This window comes from Vanessa atalanta, chromosome 10 (genome assembly GCF_905147765.1).
Source record: "Vanessa atalanta chromosome 10, ilVanAtal1.2, whole genome shotgun sequence".
NCBI lineage: Eukaryota > Metazoa > Arthropoda > Insecta > Lepidoptera > Nymphalidae > Vanessa > Vanessa atalanta.
Window position 1 is genome coordinate 5,030,660 of NC_061880.1, and position 19,248 is coordinate 5,049,907.

General features: G+C 30.1%; 1 protein-coding gene across 1 annotated transcript; it reads right to left on the reverse strand.

Moving 5' to 3' along the window:
- Positions 1-140: 140 nt before the first annotated feature.
- LOC125066930 lies at positions 141-17,516 on the reverse strand. Its single transcript, XM_047675259.1, has 5 exons — positions 17,339-17,516; positions 5,796-5,899; positions 4,443-4,559; positions 3,749-3,981; positions 141-2,923 (listed from the first exon to the last, which is right to left on the reverse strand). The coding sequence occupies exons 2-5, from the start codon at positions 5,895-5,897 to the stop codon at positions 2,530-2,532; spliced, it is 846 nt and encodes a 281-aa protein (XP_047531215.1). The 5' UTR covers positions 5,898-5,899; positions 17,339-17,516; the 3' UTR covers positions 141-2,529.
- Between the last annotated feature and the right edge of the window lie 1,732 nt (positions 17,517-19,248).

The window sequence follows — 19,248 nt, forward strand, 5'->3', positions numbered from 1 at the left end:
ATCGTATAGACATAACGGCTTTGTTTTTAGATAGTTTTTACTTAGAGTAGTTCCCATTTGGCTGAAATAAATCTGCGTTACACACATTTATTGAGAAAAGGTCAAAAAATAAAAATAAATAAGACAAACTTCCATTATAATATATCATTTTATTAATTTCTTGATACCTTTGCAAGGTCAATGTGATAAACAATACAGAACGGACACTACATTATTTGTGTAGCTGCAGAAGATTGAAATATATTATTTAAAATATATGCGATTACATTTTGCTTCAACTGCAGTGTCGAGGACGGAGTAATGTCCTGATATCATCATTGTTTATTTAGGCAAGGGAAAGTGTTCTGAAAACTGCTCTTATAATTAATAATTTCAAGATTTTTTTTTCAAACTACTTAATCGTACCTACGTAGAGTAGGAATGTGGAAAGCATTTAGCATGATTGCATGTTATTAATGATTCTTGCACTTTTAAATAAGTAGATGTATGTAGATCGAGTGTTGATATTTAATGTATCGCGTAATGCGTAGGTACGACTTTAAAATTTAAATGGATATAATTCGAAATGTGCTTGTGTTATTCATACATATACTGTGTATCAGAATTCTCAAATCGCTACATACATCTACTTATTTGAAACACACAATTAGACATGAATTCAAGAATGCACATAATTATCATTAAACTGTTCATAATTATCCTACGGTTTATTTTTCGTTAAATTGTAATAAGTACGGAAAAATCATTTATTTTATTAAAATTTTTAAAGGTAACTTTGGCCTTCTCTTGTTTAATCGAATGACGCACACAATTTTTTAATGTATTGTGGAAGCTCGAAAATTTTGAGCAATCATTTGTTTCAATGCCAATTTTTTAAATTAAGCTATGTGCCAATTTTAAAAAGTGCCATTCGAACCAATTGTAGGGTAAAATAATATTATTTTGTTGTTCAAACATACATCATTTTGATATTCTATGAAAACGGTTAAAAAACGTTCACTGTCAAAACTTCCCGCCTTTTCGTCCATTCTTTCCAAATGTTGTTGTACAGTCAGATATACAAATCCATGTTTATATAAAGCAAACTAAACATATTATACACTAATACAAAACTAGTAAGTACGTAATTAGATCACAAATAGTAAAAGTAATAAAAAAAAATGCTTAATAAATTAACATACTTTCATTTTTTTGATACATCACGGATATAAACGTTTCGAATTATCTACGCCGATATATAATTGTAAAATAGTTTCCCGTATTAAAATACCTACCTATCTACTTTTTTGTATCAAATTGTTTAATGATTTTTACGCGTTATCCGTCATTGTTCTCTTTTATAACATAGTACCTACAAAATTCATATTAAAACGAAAAACAGTTATCAAAAACAGTTTAAACTATCGTAGACTACGAATAATTATTATATGTATAAAACGCGTGTCACACTAACTTTCAATATTCTTTGTTCCAGCCTTTTCAATATCCTTTAATTATATCAAAAAATAGCAAAAGTATAAAATAAATGAAAATGTATGTACCTCTCCCAACATGTAATCCTTTATCAAAATCTATCAATACCTAGTTGACTGAAAGGATGTTTAATAATCTCGCCGGATAGTTTGATTTTGGTTGAATGTCGTAAAAATTATAGCCTTAAACTTTTATAGAACCGTATTCCTAGCGTCAGATGAACAATAATGGTGCTTAAATCTTTCGAAGAATTGTGCAACTCGCGAGTGCTACGACGGTAACTTTCTTCTCATGCATTTCTCATGTACAATTTACCCAGGGCCCAGGTTTGCACGTATACTGTATCGTGATAAGTAGGAATACGTTTAATTAATCATAGAGATCATTACGGGTCCCAAAATTTTATAAACCATGAGATAGACAGTTCCGCTCGATCAACGAGTGATAATGAAGCGTTCGCCTAAATGAGATATTTGTAGAAGTTAACTATGTCAAGAAGTATGTTGCATCTTAATACCGTCAAATAAATTAAACCGTTCTAAGATTCTTTAAAATTGAGCGTTACAATGAGTGTCAACTTTTTGGATGCTAACGGAATAATAGCGTTAAGTAGATTGAATCGTTCGTCTGGTCCAAGACTCCAAATTTCTTGACAAGTTAGCGTCGTTAAGATCAGAAACTAGGCTGGCGCTAAAACGCAGCGAACGGCTATCGCTTTTGAAACCGCGTGTAATTTGAACTATAAATATGATTTCTACTAAGTCCACTTTTCTAGATATAACAATACTATAAAATAATACTTTAATTTTACTCCGTGATATTTAACGCAAACAGATTGAATGGTTATATTTTACCATAATTTATGGTTGATGAACTTCATTACATACATTGAAAAAAAAAAACATATATCCGTAACAAAATGCATATCAAAAGCAAGAGCCGCTCCGTCTTATAGCTACTACTAAAGTTTTCTAAACGATCAAAGATCGTAAGCTAAATTGATTTTTTTCAAAAGTCTTAAAAAAATAAAATCTGCTAGTGATCAACTTTAACGCATTAGCGAGGACGCAAAACGGCGCGCACCGTTCGGAAACGTTTCTCGAAACCGAGTTTGGAGTAGAGGGAACGGGACGCGTCATTTTCCGGACGAATCACGACAAACGGCTTATAGCCTCGAGCGGCGACCTCCTTGGTTAGGCGCCTCGCTAAGAAAATCCCATAGCCTTTCCTACGAAATTCAGGTCGCGTTTGCATTGAAAACATGGCTCCATAATAGGATTGTACCATCCAAGCGGCCAACTGCCCTTCAACAAATATTCCATATGCAGGCAGTTCTGCAACTAGCTTTTCGAAAACTTCTCGGCATTCGATATCACTAGCTGGGTACAAATCGTGGACTGCCTTCATATGTTCTGGCTGTAAACGAACTAGCTCCACGTCCGGTGGCAGTCTGAAAAATATGAAATATTAACTTAACTTATTTTAATAGAAATTTAGTTATAATTATGATACAAGTTTAAATATTATTATATATTTAATAGAAATGGCACTGATAACATAACAGGGAAAGGATTAAGGGGATCCGAGACTACAGACCCGGGGCGTCGTTGATTTATTTATGTAAAATAAAATAAACATTAAATTATTTTATCTATTGCCTCATTTTTTTATTAAAATAAGTATGATTATATATCAAATACCTTTATTTTTATGAGTTAATTAAAGACAGTTGATTAGGTATTTATTAATGTAATATATAAAAAATAAACAACAAGTGCACTATCATTGTATATTTTTTTCTATATCAACTATAAGAAGAGAATAAAATAGTAATAAGTAACTATAAGATCGAACTGACGCGATAAAATTGGTTCAGATCTCAAATAGCCGATGATATTCGCGAACATAAAGCGTTTTTGATTTTGTATTTTAACGAAGTCGTTATCGAAACTTTGGAATGGAGAAGTTTAGTGGAATAGTGTTGTATTATAAAAAAAATATTATTATTTTGCTAATGCAAATGGCATGAAATACGTATATATATATGGGATTTTTTTACTTTACTCCTTCGATTGGAATAGGCATACATTTACTGGCAACCTGGCATACCTGCTACAGCAGCTGATTTTTTAATTTTCAACTTATTATTATTACCCGAAAATAATAACTTGAAATAATAATAGATATAACAGCCATAAAATAATTATAATATTTTTATTGTACTTTGGGTCAGGCCATTTATATTATATAGTGGAACATTAATTGTTTGTCTTACTCATCAGTAGTGGGTTCTTCAGGTGGTTTGTCACACACGTAAACATCACCAGTGATTTTGTCATGGGCTTCATAGCGCTTTTCAAAGCGGCCAACAATAGCCTGGTGAGTGAAGTTCAGGTACAATGGTTGTGTTAGATCAAGTAACACGTCTTCGGATGTCAACAAATCAACCAATTCTGCGCGCTCCGATGGACAGAATATAGTTACGCTCTCATAAATTTGACTGTTTGGCTGAAATTAAAGTAATTTATTAAGAGAATAAATAATAAACATCTTGACAAAAAAAATATCAGAGTAAAATATAAGCTACAAAAACATAAGCAGCAAAAATAATAACTAGTTATATCTAAAAAAATATTTTTATTAATAAACATAAATACTTTTAAAACAGCATCATGCCGGGAATGCACCATGAAAATTAAAAAGGTAAGATGTCTCTTGTATAAAAGTAACACTTGTATTTAAGAGTACTTAGTTCGGCTCTCGTCATGAGATGAAGGCAGTGACGTAGCAAATGTGTCACAAGAAAAGTTGTGTCACTGAGAATTTGAAATTTGTTATAAGAAATGAGATATTTCTTAAATATAATTTATTAATTCGATGTTTATTAAGATTCAAATATAAATGAATTCTCCAATAATTCATCAAAACATTACAATTTATTTTTTTGTAAATTACTAGGACAAACTTACCGTGCTAGTACATCCAGGGAAATGTAGGCAAATCGGATCCTCCGGCCAATTTTTCGCTACATAAAAATGGAAGTCCCACACCTTGTTGTTTAGATATGTTTGAATCGTTTGATGAAACTTAAATACAAAATTAATAGAATTAGTGACACAGACTAACATAATGCTTGAATCTACGCTGAATTAAAATCTTATATTATTTTATTAATTGACACATTATTTCATAAAGGACATTTTGGAATTAAGGGAGGTGCTTCATTTTACAAATTTCATCTTTGTCGGATTATGAGTTTTGAAAAAATAGTTAATAGGATGCAGGGTAGAGCCGAGATGGCCCAGTGGTTAGAACGCGTGCATCTTAACCGATGATTTCGGGTTCAAACCCAGGCAGGCACCACTGAAATTTCATGTGCTTAATTTGTGTTTATAATTCATCTTGTGCTCGGCGGTGAAGGAAAACATCGTGAGGAAACCTGCATGTGTCTAATTTCAACGAAATTCAGCCACATGTGTATTCCGCCAACCCGCATTGGAGCAGCGTGGTGGAATATGCTCCAAAACCTTCTCCTCAAAGGGAGAGGAGGCCTTTATCCCAGCAGTGGGACATTTACGGGCTGCTTATGTAGGGTAGAGCAGTGACATGATTAAAAGAACTCCTTCAAAATATGTTTGTGCAAAATTATGAATAAGTTTACGTACATTAACTTACAAAGGATCTCTGTAATTACACAAATAAAGCCTTAAAAAATATATTAGACGACTCTATTACTATACTTTACGCTTGCGAACGTAATGCGAGATATTGCGACCATAATATATCATGAATTGTAACGTAGACAAAAAAAGTTCCATGTTTTAAAATGTATGTTTTATGGTTTAAATTTATCTGGCTAGTTGCCCAAGAAATTTGGCTTCCTAAGTAAAATCAATATTATGTTCAGCTATAATCCCACACTACGTATTGTTTTTTCTTCAAATAATCTGCTATCTATATATATAAAGCTATTGCTATCCATTAAAATTATATTGTAGCCATTTGTTATCCATTAAAACTGAATATAAATAAGGTCATACTTAATTTAATCGGGGATACTATTGCATAAAACACTTCGAGAATCAAACAAAACTTTTAATACAACTGAGTCTGAGTTTGCCAGGTATTATTTTTGACGGGATAGTAATTTTAGAAATAAAAACGTATTTAATATTTTCTTGTATTATTAGACTAGAATAACTCCATGAGATTTTGACTTCAACTAGACGGATAGAGAACATACTTTCTTCAATTGCATCGGTTACTGTTGATGTTAAATGTACATGGTTACAATTAAATAAAGTTATACTTTTTTAAATTACCTTTAAAGATTCAGGCATATACTGCACTAAGATATCGGCGACCGCTGGGAGCTCGTCTTCGGTTACCAATCGGAAGTTTTTTCCCTCGGGGACGATTTCCATCTCTAAAACAAATAGAGGTTTTAAGGTCAGCCACAATAAGTAAAATAGCGCCAAAAAAAACAATGAATACTCGTTTCGTCCACTAAATTGTATGTACTCCTGCAATTCAAGTTTTTAAGTATACCTAAATGCGTTTGAATCCTGGGTTTCTTTAAAAGAAATATCATACTTATACTTATAGATATTATTTCTATTTTTGAAGAATAAGTATGATAATAACCGCATAAATTAGCATGATTTTGATGAACAAATAAATATATTTCATGTTTCACCAACAAATAATTCGTTTTATTTTACGTCAGCTTCATTTAATAATATTGTTATATAAGTAATGAAGTACCAGTAGCCTTTGCTTAAAATAGTTTAATTTACTTGAAAAAAAAAAATCTCGATAATTCTATTCGATGATTCAAGGATGGTTTTGTGTTTTCGACTTCAATATATTTCGAATAATAAGAGTAATTATCATAAATAATTTATGGAAGCTAGCTGTAATATACAATTCATGTCAACAATCGGAATGTAAATAGTTGGATCTTTCCAAAACTAACAAATGGATGAAAAATTTGTAGATCCCAAAAATATATCCCGAATAGTGAGCGACAGCGCATAACATCAAGAGCCATCTTTATTGATTTGTATTAGAATAAATAAAATTAATGAAGGTAATATTAATACCGTTCATGCATTGTAAAGTAGACTAGTTCAAATTCCAAATAAATCCAGGCGGATTTCAATTTGTTTAAGTTATATCTTACTAGTTTCCGCACCCTTTTCATACTAGACTAGAGGGATCAAGTACTGTACGTAGCACATTTTTCCAGTATAAATAGTAGCTTATCAGTTTTTTTTGTTTGATTTGAGGTTGTTTTTATAATCACCATTCAAACTTTCGCATTTCAAATATTAGTAAACCTTTTTTTTTTAATTTTTTTACCAATAGGTGAGGTTAGGTGAACTGATTTAACCCGTGCAAAGTCAACGAAAGGTCTTTTAACATGAATTAAATTCTATAGCTGCTCGCGCGTTTGAATATGGATTTTTTATAATCCTTAGTTTTCCTTTTATAAATAAAAAGTTGTTATTGTTTCCAGCTCATTTCCAGGTTATTATTATTTTGGTTAGTGAACTTATTATGTATCATCTATCTATAGTTTACTTTATATATACATATGTACGTCTAGTTCATCACTTGTGTTAAATGCAACTGCATCAAAGGTCAAGGTCTAAATGTTTTGCAACACGCGAACATACGCATTTAAATACAAATTGGTGGTACATGTAGATTTTTCATAATAAAATAATTAAAAAAATAAACTACTATAGATAAGACATATCCTAAAATAGTCGGTAACTTTAAAATATGGGGAAATTTAGTAGTGCTACGTTTATTCGTAGCAGTTACGAAAACATTGCAATATATGAATAATTCAAAAAATAATAATTATTTAATTAGCTTAACGTGTTTTATGTACTTTCCAGTTTATATGACATGTTTATATATTCATTTAAAAAAGTAAGTAAGTACATCTTTTTTATACATTACATTAGCAGCCCGTAAATGTCCCACTGCTGGGATAAAGGCCTCCTCTCCCTTTGAGGAGAAGGTTTGGAGCAAATTCCACCACGCTGCTCCAATACGGGTTGGCGGAATTCACATGTGGCTGAATTTCGTTGAAATTAGACACATGCAGGTTTCCTCACGATGTTTTCCTTCACCGCCGAGCACGAGATGAATTATAAACACAAATTAAGGACATGAAAATTCAGTGGTGCCTGCCTGGGTTTGAACCCGAAATCATCGGTTAAGATGCACGCGTTCTAACCACTGGGCCATCTCGGCTCAGTACTCAGTACATCTTTAATAAAAAGAAACTCTTAATATTGTGTTCTATGTTTGATAAGTAGAAAATAATATGAAAACTTGTATATATACTAATGTTTTACAAAAAAAATATTATCAGTGTAAGTTGAGAAACGTAATTTCATAAATTACTAGCAATAAATGTATCGTAAGTGTTGCAGGATGGTATTAAAACAAAACCACTTATTATTTAATCTCCACTTTAAATAAAAATAAAAATAAATAAATACAAAAACTTATAATTAATGATAGGTCTGTAGTTATATAATATATTCTCAATAAATATTTAGATATTTTTTTTTTATTAAAGTTACAGCATTTCGTACGAATATAACTCATTTTTGACCAGCACGTTCTACTCATCATTACATACTATAAAACAAAGTCTCTCCCTATGTATGCTTAGATCTTTAATATTACACAATGGATTTTGATGCGTTTTATTTTTAATAGATAGATTGATTCAAGAGGAAGGTTTATATGTATAATAAATGCACATGAAGCGGAATTACGAAAAGCACGTCAAACTAGAACACAGACATTCATATACCTGACTGCTGACAATTTTTTTTGGTAATATACTACTACCAAAGAGTAAATAACATTTTAACTTTATACTTCGTGCAAACACTTAACCAATTACGACATAAGCGAGCAAGAGCAAGAAAAGCGAGTTGTTTAATAAACTTGGCTTCTTTGACCTCATTCTTTATTTTCTTGATAATTCTTTCATTTTTGGCATAAGTTTGCGTTTACAATGTCCTAAATATATTACTATGTATTTGCGTTTGTTTGTAATGTTCTTTCGCTTTACCCGACCGTTCGGCTGATTTAAGCTCCCTTTTTAACGCAATAGCGATCGTAGGATTCGTTCATACCCTTCAGACAGGACCAACGAAAACCTATCTAGTTTTTAATTTTCTTTAGGTGCTAAGTAAAGTGATAAACACTTCATTTACGAAATCACGCATTAATAAAATTTACAAACAACCGATTTTAGTATCGACCAGATGCCATTTATTAAATGATTATTAATTATAATATGCGTATAAACAGAATAAAATTAATAAACAAAAAGATAATATTTTATTGAATATTAAAATTAAATACAAACGAGTTACAGACGGAAACAAATATAATTTAAATATTAAAGTCCTAAGTCCTAACACATGAACACATACAAAGCCTCCGTGGCATAATTTGCGTGAGAATCGAATAGGCTTGGCTGCGGCGCGACGCCCTTGAGTCTGCAGAAGCACTGCAGTACCCGCTACCCGTCAGCTATCGATCACTTCAACACTTTTTTATCGCGTCTTCAACCAAAAAGAGTTCGTAGTTTCCTCAATAAGATTTTTAAAAATACATTAAAGTGTTATGCTTATGATGAAGGCCGAGGAAGTGCCACTTTACGATAGTGAGATGAAATAGTCTAATCGGTGAAGAAATAAATCGAGTGCTTTTATTTTGAACAGTTACATGTTATTTTCTATTAAGTCTGTTAAGTTATATACCCAGTGCACTTTTTCGTTTGTTTGTTTGTTTATAATGACGCAGTGAAAAAATGATTGGATATGATTATGTCGCTTCAATATATTATTTCAATTATTTATAGATTTTCGTGCAGGATAGATAATAATTGTATTTAATCAAAATACCCATGTAAATTGGTGAAATAGAGCTACTACTGTTTCATGGCGGTTCTTGAATATTTCAAAATTTTACATGACATATTGTTAAATATTGTAAAATAATAAGGTATTATCTTAAAAAAGTATAATTCCATTTTATGATTTCCAAAAAAATATGTAAAATGTATCATAATATGATTAAATAATATAATTTTATTTGGAATCTTCACAGTTAATTCTTGAATTATAGTTGAAGACAAATAAGGGTTTTTTAACATAAAACGTAGTAAGTATTTATTATAATCGTAAGCAATACCGTTTTGGTATCGTTTTAGACTACAATGTAATTTAATTAGGAACGAGTGGAAAAACGTATTACATATTTTATATACCTATATATTCGAGGGATTAGGTATTAAAAAGCTTTTTTTTTTTAAAAAAAAATCGAATGTTATTCTAAAATTTTCATTCTAAAGCTGTATGATAACAATTGTTAACCCAGCTCAGTTTCGTGATGATGAATTCGTAATGAAGCAGTGTTTATCATTCTTTAGAAAATTTCAAAGGTGCATTTATTTAAGGCAGTGGGTTTGCAGGCATTCATTTTCCTGCCGTTGCGCTGTCGAGCGTCATTGTTATCAAAAATTCAAAAGTTAAGTCAAGTCAAAGGTTTTTCCAGTAACTAACATAGCTCGAGTTATTTAAAAAAAATGTATTGACATATACTGTTAGGAATTTATAATAATAAATAATTGCCTTATATAATGTCCATAAGGATCGTATAGATGTCTTTCTCTAGTCTTATTTAATAAATCTTATTTTATATTAGGTATATTTATGTAGTTTGTATTGTATTGTGTGTCAACATATAAGTTAGGTACGATAAGGTAACAGTAATAGTAACAATCTATAAATATCTTACTGCTCGACAAATGCCTTCTCTATAGGAGAGGAGATATTGTATATGTATACTCAATAACTTATTATTTATGTTTAGTGTGAAGCAAACTTTATTACGCCAATCAACGAAGTCAAGCGATATTTATGATAAGTAATTTATTATGTATTCGAAGGCATTTGTTACTTTATGTTATAATAAACAACAATAAGTTCACCATTTACCTGCAATGGTTGTTGTATTGCATATAAATAAGTAGAATAATAAATACTAATAAACAAGATACATCCTCATACGTTTACACATCACGTGCACAGATGTCGAATTGTAAGAACAAAGTCGAAACTAATCGCAGAACAATGAAGATTTAAGCCAGTGATAATCGGTATTTATTATAATAATAACATTTAAAGGATAAATGCGTTAAATTAACATATAACCATAAGTTACTTTTTAGTTTATCCCGAGTGAGATTTTAAATGAGCTGTATATAAAATAATACTAATAGTGCGGCAGAGAGAGATTAAGTGTATTGTTTTGTATATGACATGCAAAATATAACAATAAGTAACAAAGAAAATGTAAGCTTGCTTGTTTCACTGACAACTGATGAATAAATAAAATATTATCTATAATATTATTTTAATAATTTGATAAGTATGCAAAATTGTGAATGCTTTGTTAAGTTAATATTTTGTTAAAAGTTGTTCCCGATTATGAATTAAATATAAAAATATAGCCCAATGACATTGAGCTAGTGTTGTAATTTAAATTCGATTTATTATTTTAGTATCGATGTATATATTTAATTATTAAAGATGGTAATGATTAGATTTAATAAAGTAGTCACATAACAAATTATTAAAATAATGGTAGTACATTGTAGTATTAACATCGCGTGTGTTGATTGTCGTGTGAACCGAAGCGAACTTTTGGTTCAACAAGCTTTGAATTCTGATTTGAACTCTTTATAACGGTAAAATAACAATTCGATTTTTTACATTATTAGCATTTTGCTACGTATGTACCAACTTTAAACCGAGGAAGGTTATTGGTCGAATAATTTCTAATATAAACTTAATTAAGTATTATAAAATTATGTACCTTTATTTACTTCGAAATATGATTATTATTTATCGTTTTCTACGTAAATCATATCTTAAATCTATGAATGGAAATAATTTTATTTTCAGTGCGATACTTTAATATTTTTTTTGAGTTTAAGTAAATAATTTCTAAAGCTACTATATATTGTGTGTGTTGTTATTAACTTTTGGCGATTCAAATACATTATTTATAAAATGAAAATACCAATTATTTTATAGTAAGACTATAAGCTTACGTTATGATTTGAGAAAATGTATCAAAAATTTTCCATACATAAGTTCGTTCACGTGAGTGAGAATTATTTGGTGTAACCAATTTTTTTAATAGTTTCAAAATACATTGTTTTATTGAGGATAACTTACATCCATTGGTATGCATATAGGGTAAAAACATTCTAAAAGAGTTATTGACATTCTGTTTAATACCAATTTATTATATTCTATTTATATTCGTCATCAAAATTGGGTATACTATGTATAGTTATAAGGGTTATAATAATTTTTTTTTTTTTTTTATGAATTTTAATATGAAATTTAAAAATACGATTTTATTTTATTTCTTCACTACGTAAGATAGTAGGTACATTAGGATGTACATATTTAGATAATTAAATATTTGCTAAAAGTATAAGGTAAGTATACTTAGTAAACATAATGGATTTAGCAAATAAGTTAAGTTATAAAATATTTGTTCAAGTGGCAAAAAATATTTTAATGTTTTATAAATGGTAAGTTCAAGCTAGTCCATTTACTATTTTTTGTAACAATGTTAAAAGCTTACGTAGGTATAATATATATGTTTTTAAAATATAATATATATGCTGTCCAAAACATAACAACATAATGATAAAGTCAAATCAAACAACCTGGAAAAGGAATCTGTTCAAAAAAAAAATTATCTTAAAAAATTATATGTAGTTGGATTAATAATAAAATACTTGGACTAAAATAAACTTAAGATCCTACTACTTTAACAAGCAATTTTGCAAAATAAGCTTCAACTAGGTATAGCTTGATATAGTAGATAAATATCGTTAAATTTAAAAACAATAATAATATGTAGTATGTGTTTGCTATATTATTGTTTTAGGTATGAGGTCGAGAGATACAAGCATAAAATAACTATATGTAATTGTATTCCTAAACTAAAAATATTTTATATCGTCGTTGATTACGATGAAGATTTAAATCAGCGATTTGAATGAAGTGAATTTTGCGTTATCGATATTTGTATATTTATCTACTCTATTAATAAGCATTGTTTTGCAAAAGTATGTATTCATAACCTAAACATCGTATAGCATAACAGTCATATAAAATGTAAAAGCCTTTTTACTTTAAAAGGTTCCATCAGCTCTCAGGAATGTAATAAGTCTCATATTGGATTAACCTACTGAAATTTGGATCAATAAGAGTCATTTAAAAATTAACAAGTAATTTAAATAAAAATGATACACATGCATTAAAATAATAAATCAATAGTAATAATAAAAATGTCCTCCAGATTCATCATTTTTATATGGTAATGCTACATTTGACTACTAATGAAGTGTAAAGCAGGTATATAATGTATATTGCGATCATAAGCAATGTACGTTAATCGGATTATATTAACAAAATATTCTAGTATAAATAATTATTATTGTCATAAAAACACTTTGTATTGCTATATTTTTATTTCCTTCCGGTTTTAAGGGTGAGCAAGTAAGTTCAAGCTAAAGGGTAATAAGATCTTATATGGTTGGTTAAGTATTGACGCAGTGGGAAATGGTTTATACTTCTTACATTGCAAAGTAATCTGTTCAATCCAGGCATTTTATTTTTATTTTTGCTTAAATAAATGAAATGTTTTAAATTCATGTCTACAAATTATGTGTGGCTGGCACATAATAAACCAATGGCGGCACCAAGGCGTCTCTTTACTTGGCATAGCATGTTCGTATACCTCTTATTTGCATTAATTGTCCAAATACAACAAATTATAGAGGACTTAGTTAGCTAGGTGCTGTTGAAGCACACAATTATAGCAAAATATGAATGAATGAAATAGCAAATACGTGTTTTCTGTCCAGTGTTATTCTGTAGGAACTTCTCCCTCATGAATTTCTGAAAACTGACATACGTTTATAGGCTTTTTATTTATCTTTCGATTCCTGACACTTGTTTCATGACCTTGTTTTGTGGTTAGTGCTTGTTCTGATAGAAAAGCCCTACTTGTTTTAAGTTGTGTATCATCAAAGTAAAATCTACAATAAGGCAAATAATTTCGTGTTGACCGCGCGCTACGATTTATGTCTGATTTAATAAAATTAATTTAGGAAACTTTTTTTTTGTCAGCGGCATTACATTTTAATTTTTTATACATTGTTTGTTTGTTACAATTTGAAAAAAATATTTTTCTTTGGAAGAATATATACGAAATAGTTAGGGCGTAAAATTCATTCTAGACTTTTTGCTTTTTGTCTCATTTGTAGTCGATATAATAAACGTATAAAAAAAGCTGAAACACAACTAATATTATAAACGCTATCTGTTGGCACCGGCAGGATTATTTTCAGGGAGGTGCATCTACATCTTCACATTATACTACGAGCAAATAAAATATAATCTATGTATTCAGATTTAGGTGAGTATAAAAAATAGACATTGATATCAATTTGAATCGATCAATGATTGAAGATGATGATGAATGATTTTTGCTGGTAAGGTAATAAAAAAATAAATATTTCTCTATCTATTTTGGTCTATTTTCTTTCATGTAATTTCCAGTGCATTCCCTTGCACCTTTCTCATGAAACTCATGAGAAATGACATCGTTATAAACTAAAATCTACGCGTCCTAAGTTGTGGGCATGGGTTATTTAAAAGTAAAATGTTATGATAAGTTAACACTTCAATAAAAAGTACTTATGTAATTTATGAATCCAATGAATATGAACCTTATGTCACAAAAATATACTAAGAAGGGTACATTACATACATACATTAGCAGCCCGTAAATTTCCCACTGCTGGGCTAAGGCTTCCTCTCCCTTTGAGGAGAAGGTTTGGAGCATATTCCACTACGGTGCTCCAATGCGGGTTGGTGGAAGAGTACAATCAGCTTTAATCAATTATTTGGTATTTTTACCAAAAATGCAATCCACCTACGGTTACTTTATAAAAATAGGAGAACAAGTACTCATCAAGTACTTACACATTGAATGCAATTGTGCATAACAAATATGTCATTGTCTGAATTATATTTAATGATTACATAATATTATAATAATAAATTCATAATTTAAATAATTTTATATATAAATATAATAATATTATTTTAAGTAAATGTTTAACTAAAAGATACACAAGGATTCGTTAAAGAGCGCAAGAGCTGACTAAATCAGAATGTTTAGAAAACTTATGGAAAGCATATTAATTTAAGTATGAAAGCCAAATAAAACAGCTGTATCGCAGTTAATTACTTAATTTCGTAGTCTCCAGGGTCATGATTAACCGTTTAAAAAGGACCAACTTTAAATAATAAAAGATGATTTTAAAAAAAAAAAAATTAGTTACCTCTTTGAAGACCAGACAAAAATAAATTCTCAAAGTAAGTGTGTTCGCAATTTTATGGAGTTCCCGCCCGCAGTTTTACCCGCGTGTACGCCACCGTATAAAACAAAAATGTCATGATGAACGGTTGAGTGTTTCAGTCGTGAAAATGTAACAAATCAACAAATTCACAGTTAGCATAGATTTCTTAGGCAGGCAGTTTGATATTATATGCGAAAAATAGGAATAATAGAACCAAAGGATTAAGTTATGGCTTTGTTAAATGTGTGTTGAACATAAATAAATGGCAGCCGACTATTGAATATAGTTTTATCCATTTTTTTAATGTAGATTCTCTACATAGATTTCAGGAATTTTAAGATTGTAGCCTTTAAAAAAAATAACGGAAAATAATTAAAGCTAAATAAACAAAAATATTTTTTATTGGTATTCATAATGTTCTTGAATTTTAAAAAGAAAGTCGTGTAAATTTTTTAGATTATATAACGTAAGTAGATATAAATTATGTAAAAAAATACCTAGTTTAAATGATTTAAGCTCAGATGAACTTAAATGAAATAATATCGGAGCTTTAAATGTATAGAATGTATAAATATTTTAAAACAAAAGAAATATTTTCATTAGTTTTTAGGGATTCAGTCTAAACTATTAATCCGATTGTAAGAGATCTACTTGCTACATAGCATCTATACGTATTTACTTTATATTCTTTATAGTTCTTTAAAAGTGAGCTGTGATTTTGAACACACATATTTTATAATGTCAACATAAATTATGGATTACAAAAATGCTTTAAATATACAATCTTTTTGATATTATTACATAGATAAATCAAAAAAACCTACCTAACGCATAACTGAAGTTACATTAAATTCGTAAAGAAATAGTTAAATTTTATCCATTATAAAATTAAGACAATGCTGTTTATTTAATGTAGATCAAATAAATATATAGATTGTTAATTTGGACTAATCATTTTAGAGATAATTAGCAATAAAAAATCGGTACATTAGCCTTGTAGGGTAGGTAGGGCCGATGAGTAGGTACATCATGACTATAATATTTAAGGGAAATAATTTTTTGAGCTGTAATTTAAATATTCGAGATTGTATGACGATCAGTTGAAAAACATATTGAGCAGTTATTTAATTTAGTGGTGGTTGATTAATTATTGCGACAGTAAAATATGGACAGAAATAAAAAATCAATCAGTCGGTTATTTTATCATACAATGTCAATTCTAAAAATAATCGAGCAGTCCAATAACTGAATGAGCGGTGAAAATGATAGAATGAGGTTAGGTTAGATATTTTTTTAAATATTTTTTTAACCGCTGAACTAGTTATTAAACGTGCCATTTATATTTTTTAATTTACCTAAGCCGCTATTTATAACTGCCTCTTTAAATAAGTGCCAATATTTAATATCGCCGGTGAAAAAAGAATGGAAAGAGACGGCTTGGCGCGAAATTACTATTACAGATAAAAATAAATTGTCAAAATGAATATGTTCTTATTGTAATTACAGGATGTCAGGAACGATCACTAGTTTATTTTTGAATGCAGTACTTTGCCAAATTGTCTAAGAAAATAATATTATAAAACGTTGTTGTATCTGCAATGCTGATGTTCAGAGTACTAATGAAAAATCTCTCTTTTCCTCTTGTTTTACATGATATGGAAATTATGTGGAAAAATGTAACAATAAAAGATTCGACATAATGCTGTAAACATTTACAAATAACATTTATTACATAGACCAGTGTTTCTTTGCGTCAATATCTTTTTCTTATTTACCTAATTATTCTGAACATGATTTACACAAGGTAAAATTATTTTATTTATGCTAAGTAAGGCTTTACATTATATTTGCTTGATGTTTGACTTTGTATGCAATAGTTAATCTAAAAAGCAAGTTTGAAAGTTTATCATTATGACTAATTGGAATAATTACTACCAATATTGCGTCCTAAACACAAAAAGACATCAAATTAATTTATTTGGAAAATTTTAAGCACTGAAATAACCAATCATGAAACATTCAAACATAACATAAATCTTTAATGTTGACGTAATCGAGCCTTAATACACCGTACACGTAATAATAATAAGTACCCAATTTAGACAATTGATATTAATTTTTTGTGTGAGTCGAGTCGAGTAATACATAGCAAATTTTATACGAAGCCTTAATGAGATAAGGTCACACTAATTTCCGACACGGACAGTAGCACGGATTCAACATAATGCTAGAAAATTATTACCCCTAACTTAATGCTAAGACTCTACATGATAGGGGAAGTTATGTCTCTAAATCGTTAACAAATGTGATATTGCAGTGCATGTGAAAAGCAATCGAGGGCGGACATGTCAGTGGAAAATAAACGGTTACCTTTAGCCCGCGGAGCCCTGTTTGCTAACGCCGGCGCTGGTACTGTGCCCCCCAGATGGATCGGTGTCGTGTTTTAGGGTGTGGAAGCGCCTTGCAGGGCTCCTGGCCGCGAGGGGCCGGCGTTGCTTGGCGTAGCGAACCTTGGGCGCGCGTGTGCGTCGAGATCGGTTTGCCGGTGGAGTGGCTCGTGACAGCCGGGTGCCGAAGGGTGCGCGCGCTGCACCACCACGCATGCGCCCTCTAGCGCCTGCCATTGCCGCTGCCGCAAGCGATTAAACTAATCTACACATTATACACGCACAATGCGCTATAATACTTCGATTTTGAGGATAAGTAAGCCATTGCGGCCATTAAACGCCATTTCTAGACGTAATCTATCAAATGGAATAATATATAGATATTGTAATCTAGTCGTCGTAAGTAATTGTAAAATATGATTTTATGGTATGGCGTAGTAGGTTCTATCAAATATTGATAGTTTAGATTTAATATTTTGAACAAAAGTTATTGAAAAGTCATGTAAAAAAATGTAAATTTAAAATGCTATATATCATTAGTTGCTAAGTTATAACTAAGTTGTTATTGATCGTGACCACTTTCACCGTTAGCGTGAAGTGTAGTACATTCTTTGTTTTGGCGTCGGTCCAGGGTTGGCGTCGAAGATGCTTGTTACTAAGCTGTTTAAGTATCTAAGTGGGTGTACAATACCTATTAAATAGTAGGCATATGTTACATCTAAGTTAACTTTAATATTCATGTTAGCGTCCAGACCGCAAGGCCTACGTCAGTTTGTTGACATAGATATAGACAGGGGTACCTACATAACTAAGCCACGTCACTCTGGCGTATGATAATTATTTATTAAAACAAAGCTCATATACATGCAATACTCACATATTAATGCGTTGAACAGCAATATTTTGAATAATAATGTTCAAAGCAGTTGTTACGACTACATATGTATTTCTTATTTTAGGCTAAATGTTTTGTGTCGTATAATTATATTGTAATGTAGGTACATCCTATCATATTGCGATTAATATTTTAATCTAATTTAACACTTTATGAAAATAAATTCGCTGAAGTTGTAATATACTTAGATAAAATATATACACATATATATTTAGTAGAAAATTGAAGAATTCAAATAAATTAAATTAAATCTAGTGTAAAATAGATGATAATAAATTGTACTTTATTTACATTTGAGAGTAAGATATTTAGTAGCACTGTTAGGGCCTATGTTCTTTTCTGCACCCGTCAACGTGCATATAATATTTTATGGTGATCGGTCAGGTGAGGCTTAGTTGAGACGTCAAAGCACAACAAACAAACAAATTCACTCAAAAAATTAGGTAAAATTGCCTTAGTTTTTATTTTACATAGAGTTGCAACAATCCTGCTGAAAAAACTTACGTATCCAAATATGGTATTCAAATAACTTTATATTACAAGTTATTTATAAAGCTATAGTTTGAAGTTTTTTTATATAAAAATGTATTGAGTTTCTTTGCAATACATGTGACCAATGTAACTACTTATTTCGTAAAATAAGAAGAAAATGTCGTATCATATCTATAAATCGAGTGTACTTCAAAGTTCAAACAGTTTTGGCCGCTTAATTATTTTGACAAAAAATCTTTTGTGTGCTTTATAAAACTAGCTCCTACAATATGCTGAATTCTTTATAATCAAGTCGTGTTATGAATGTAACTATCATTCTTTCTTAGATGCAGCAGTTTGGCCTCATTCCATTGTTTGCTTTTCGCTTTGTGTTGAAGTCGAATATGCACCTTAAACTTTTTTCTAAGGAGGAAAGGAAGTAATAAAAGAATGTGAATCACATTTTATTTCAAAAAATATAAGGGTATTATTTTATAAAACGGTATTTAGCATTGAAATTTTATTAA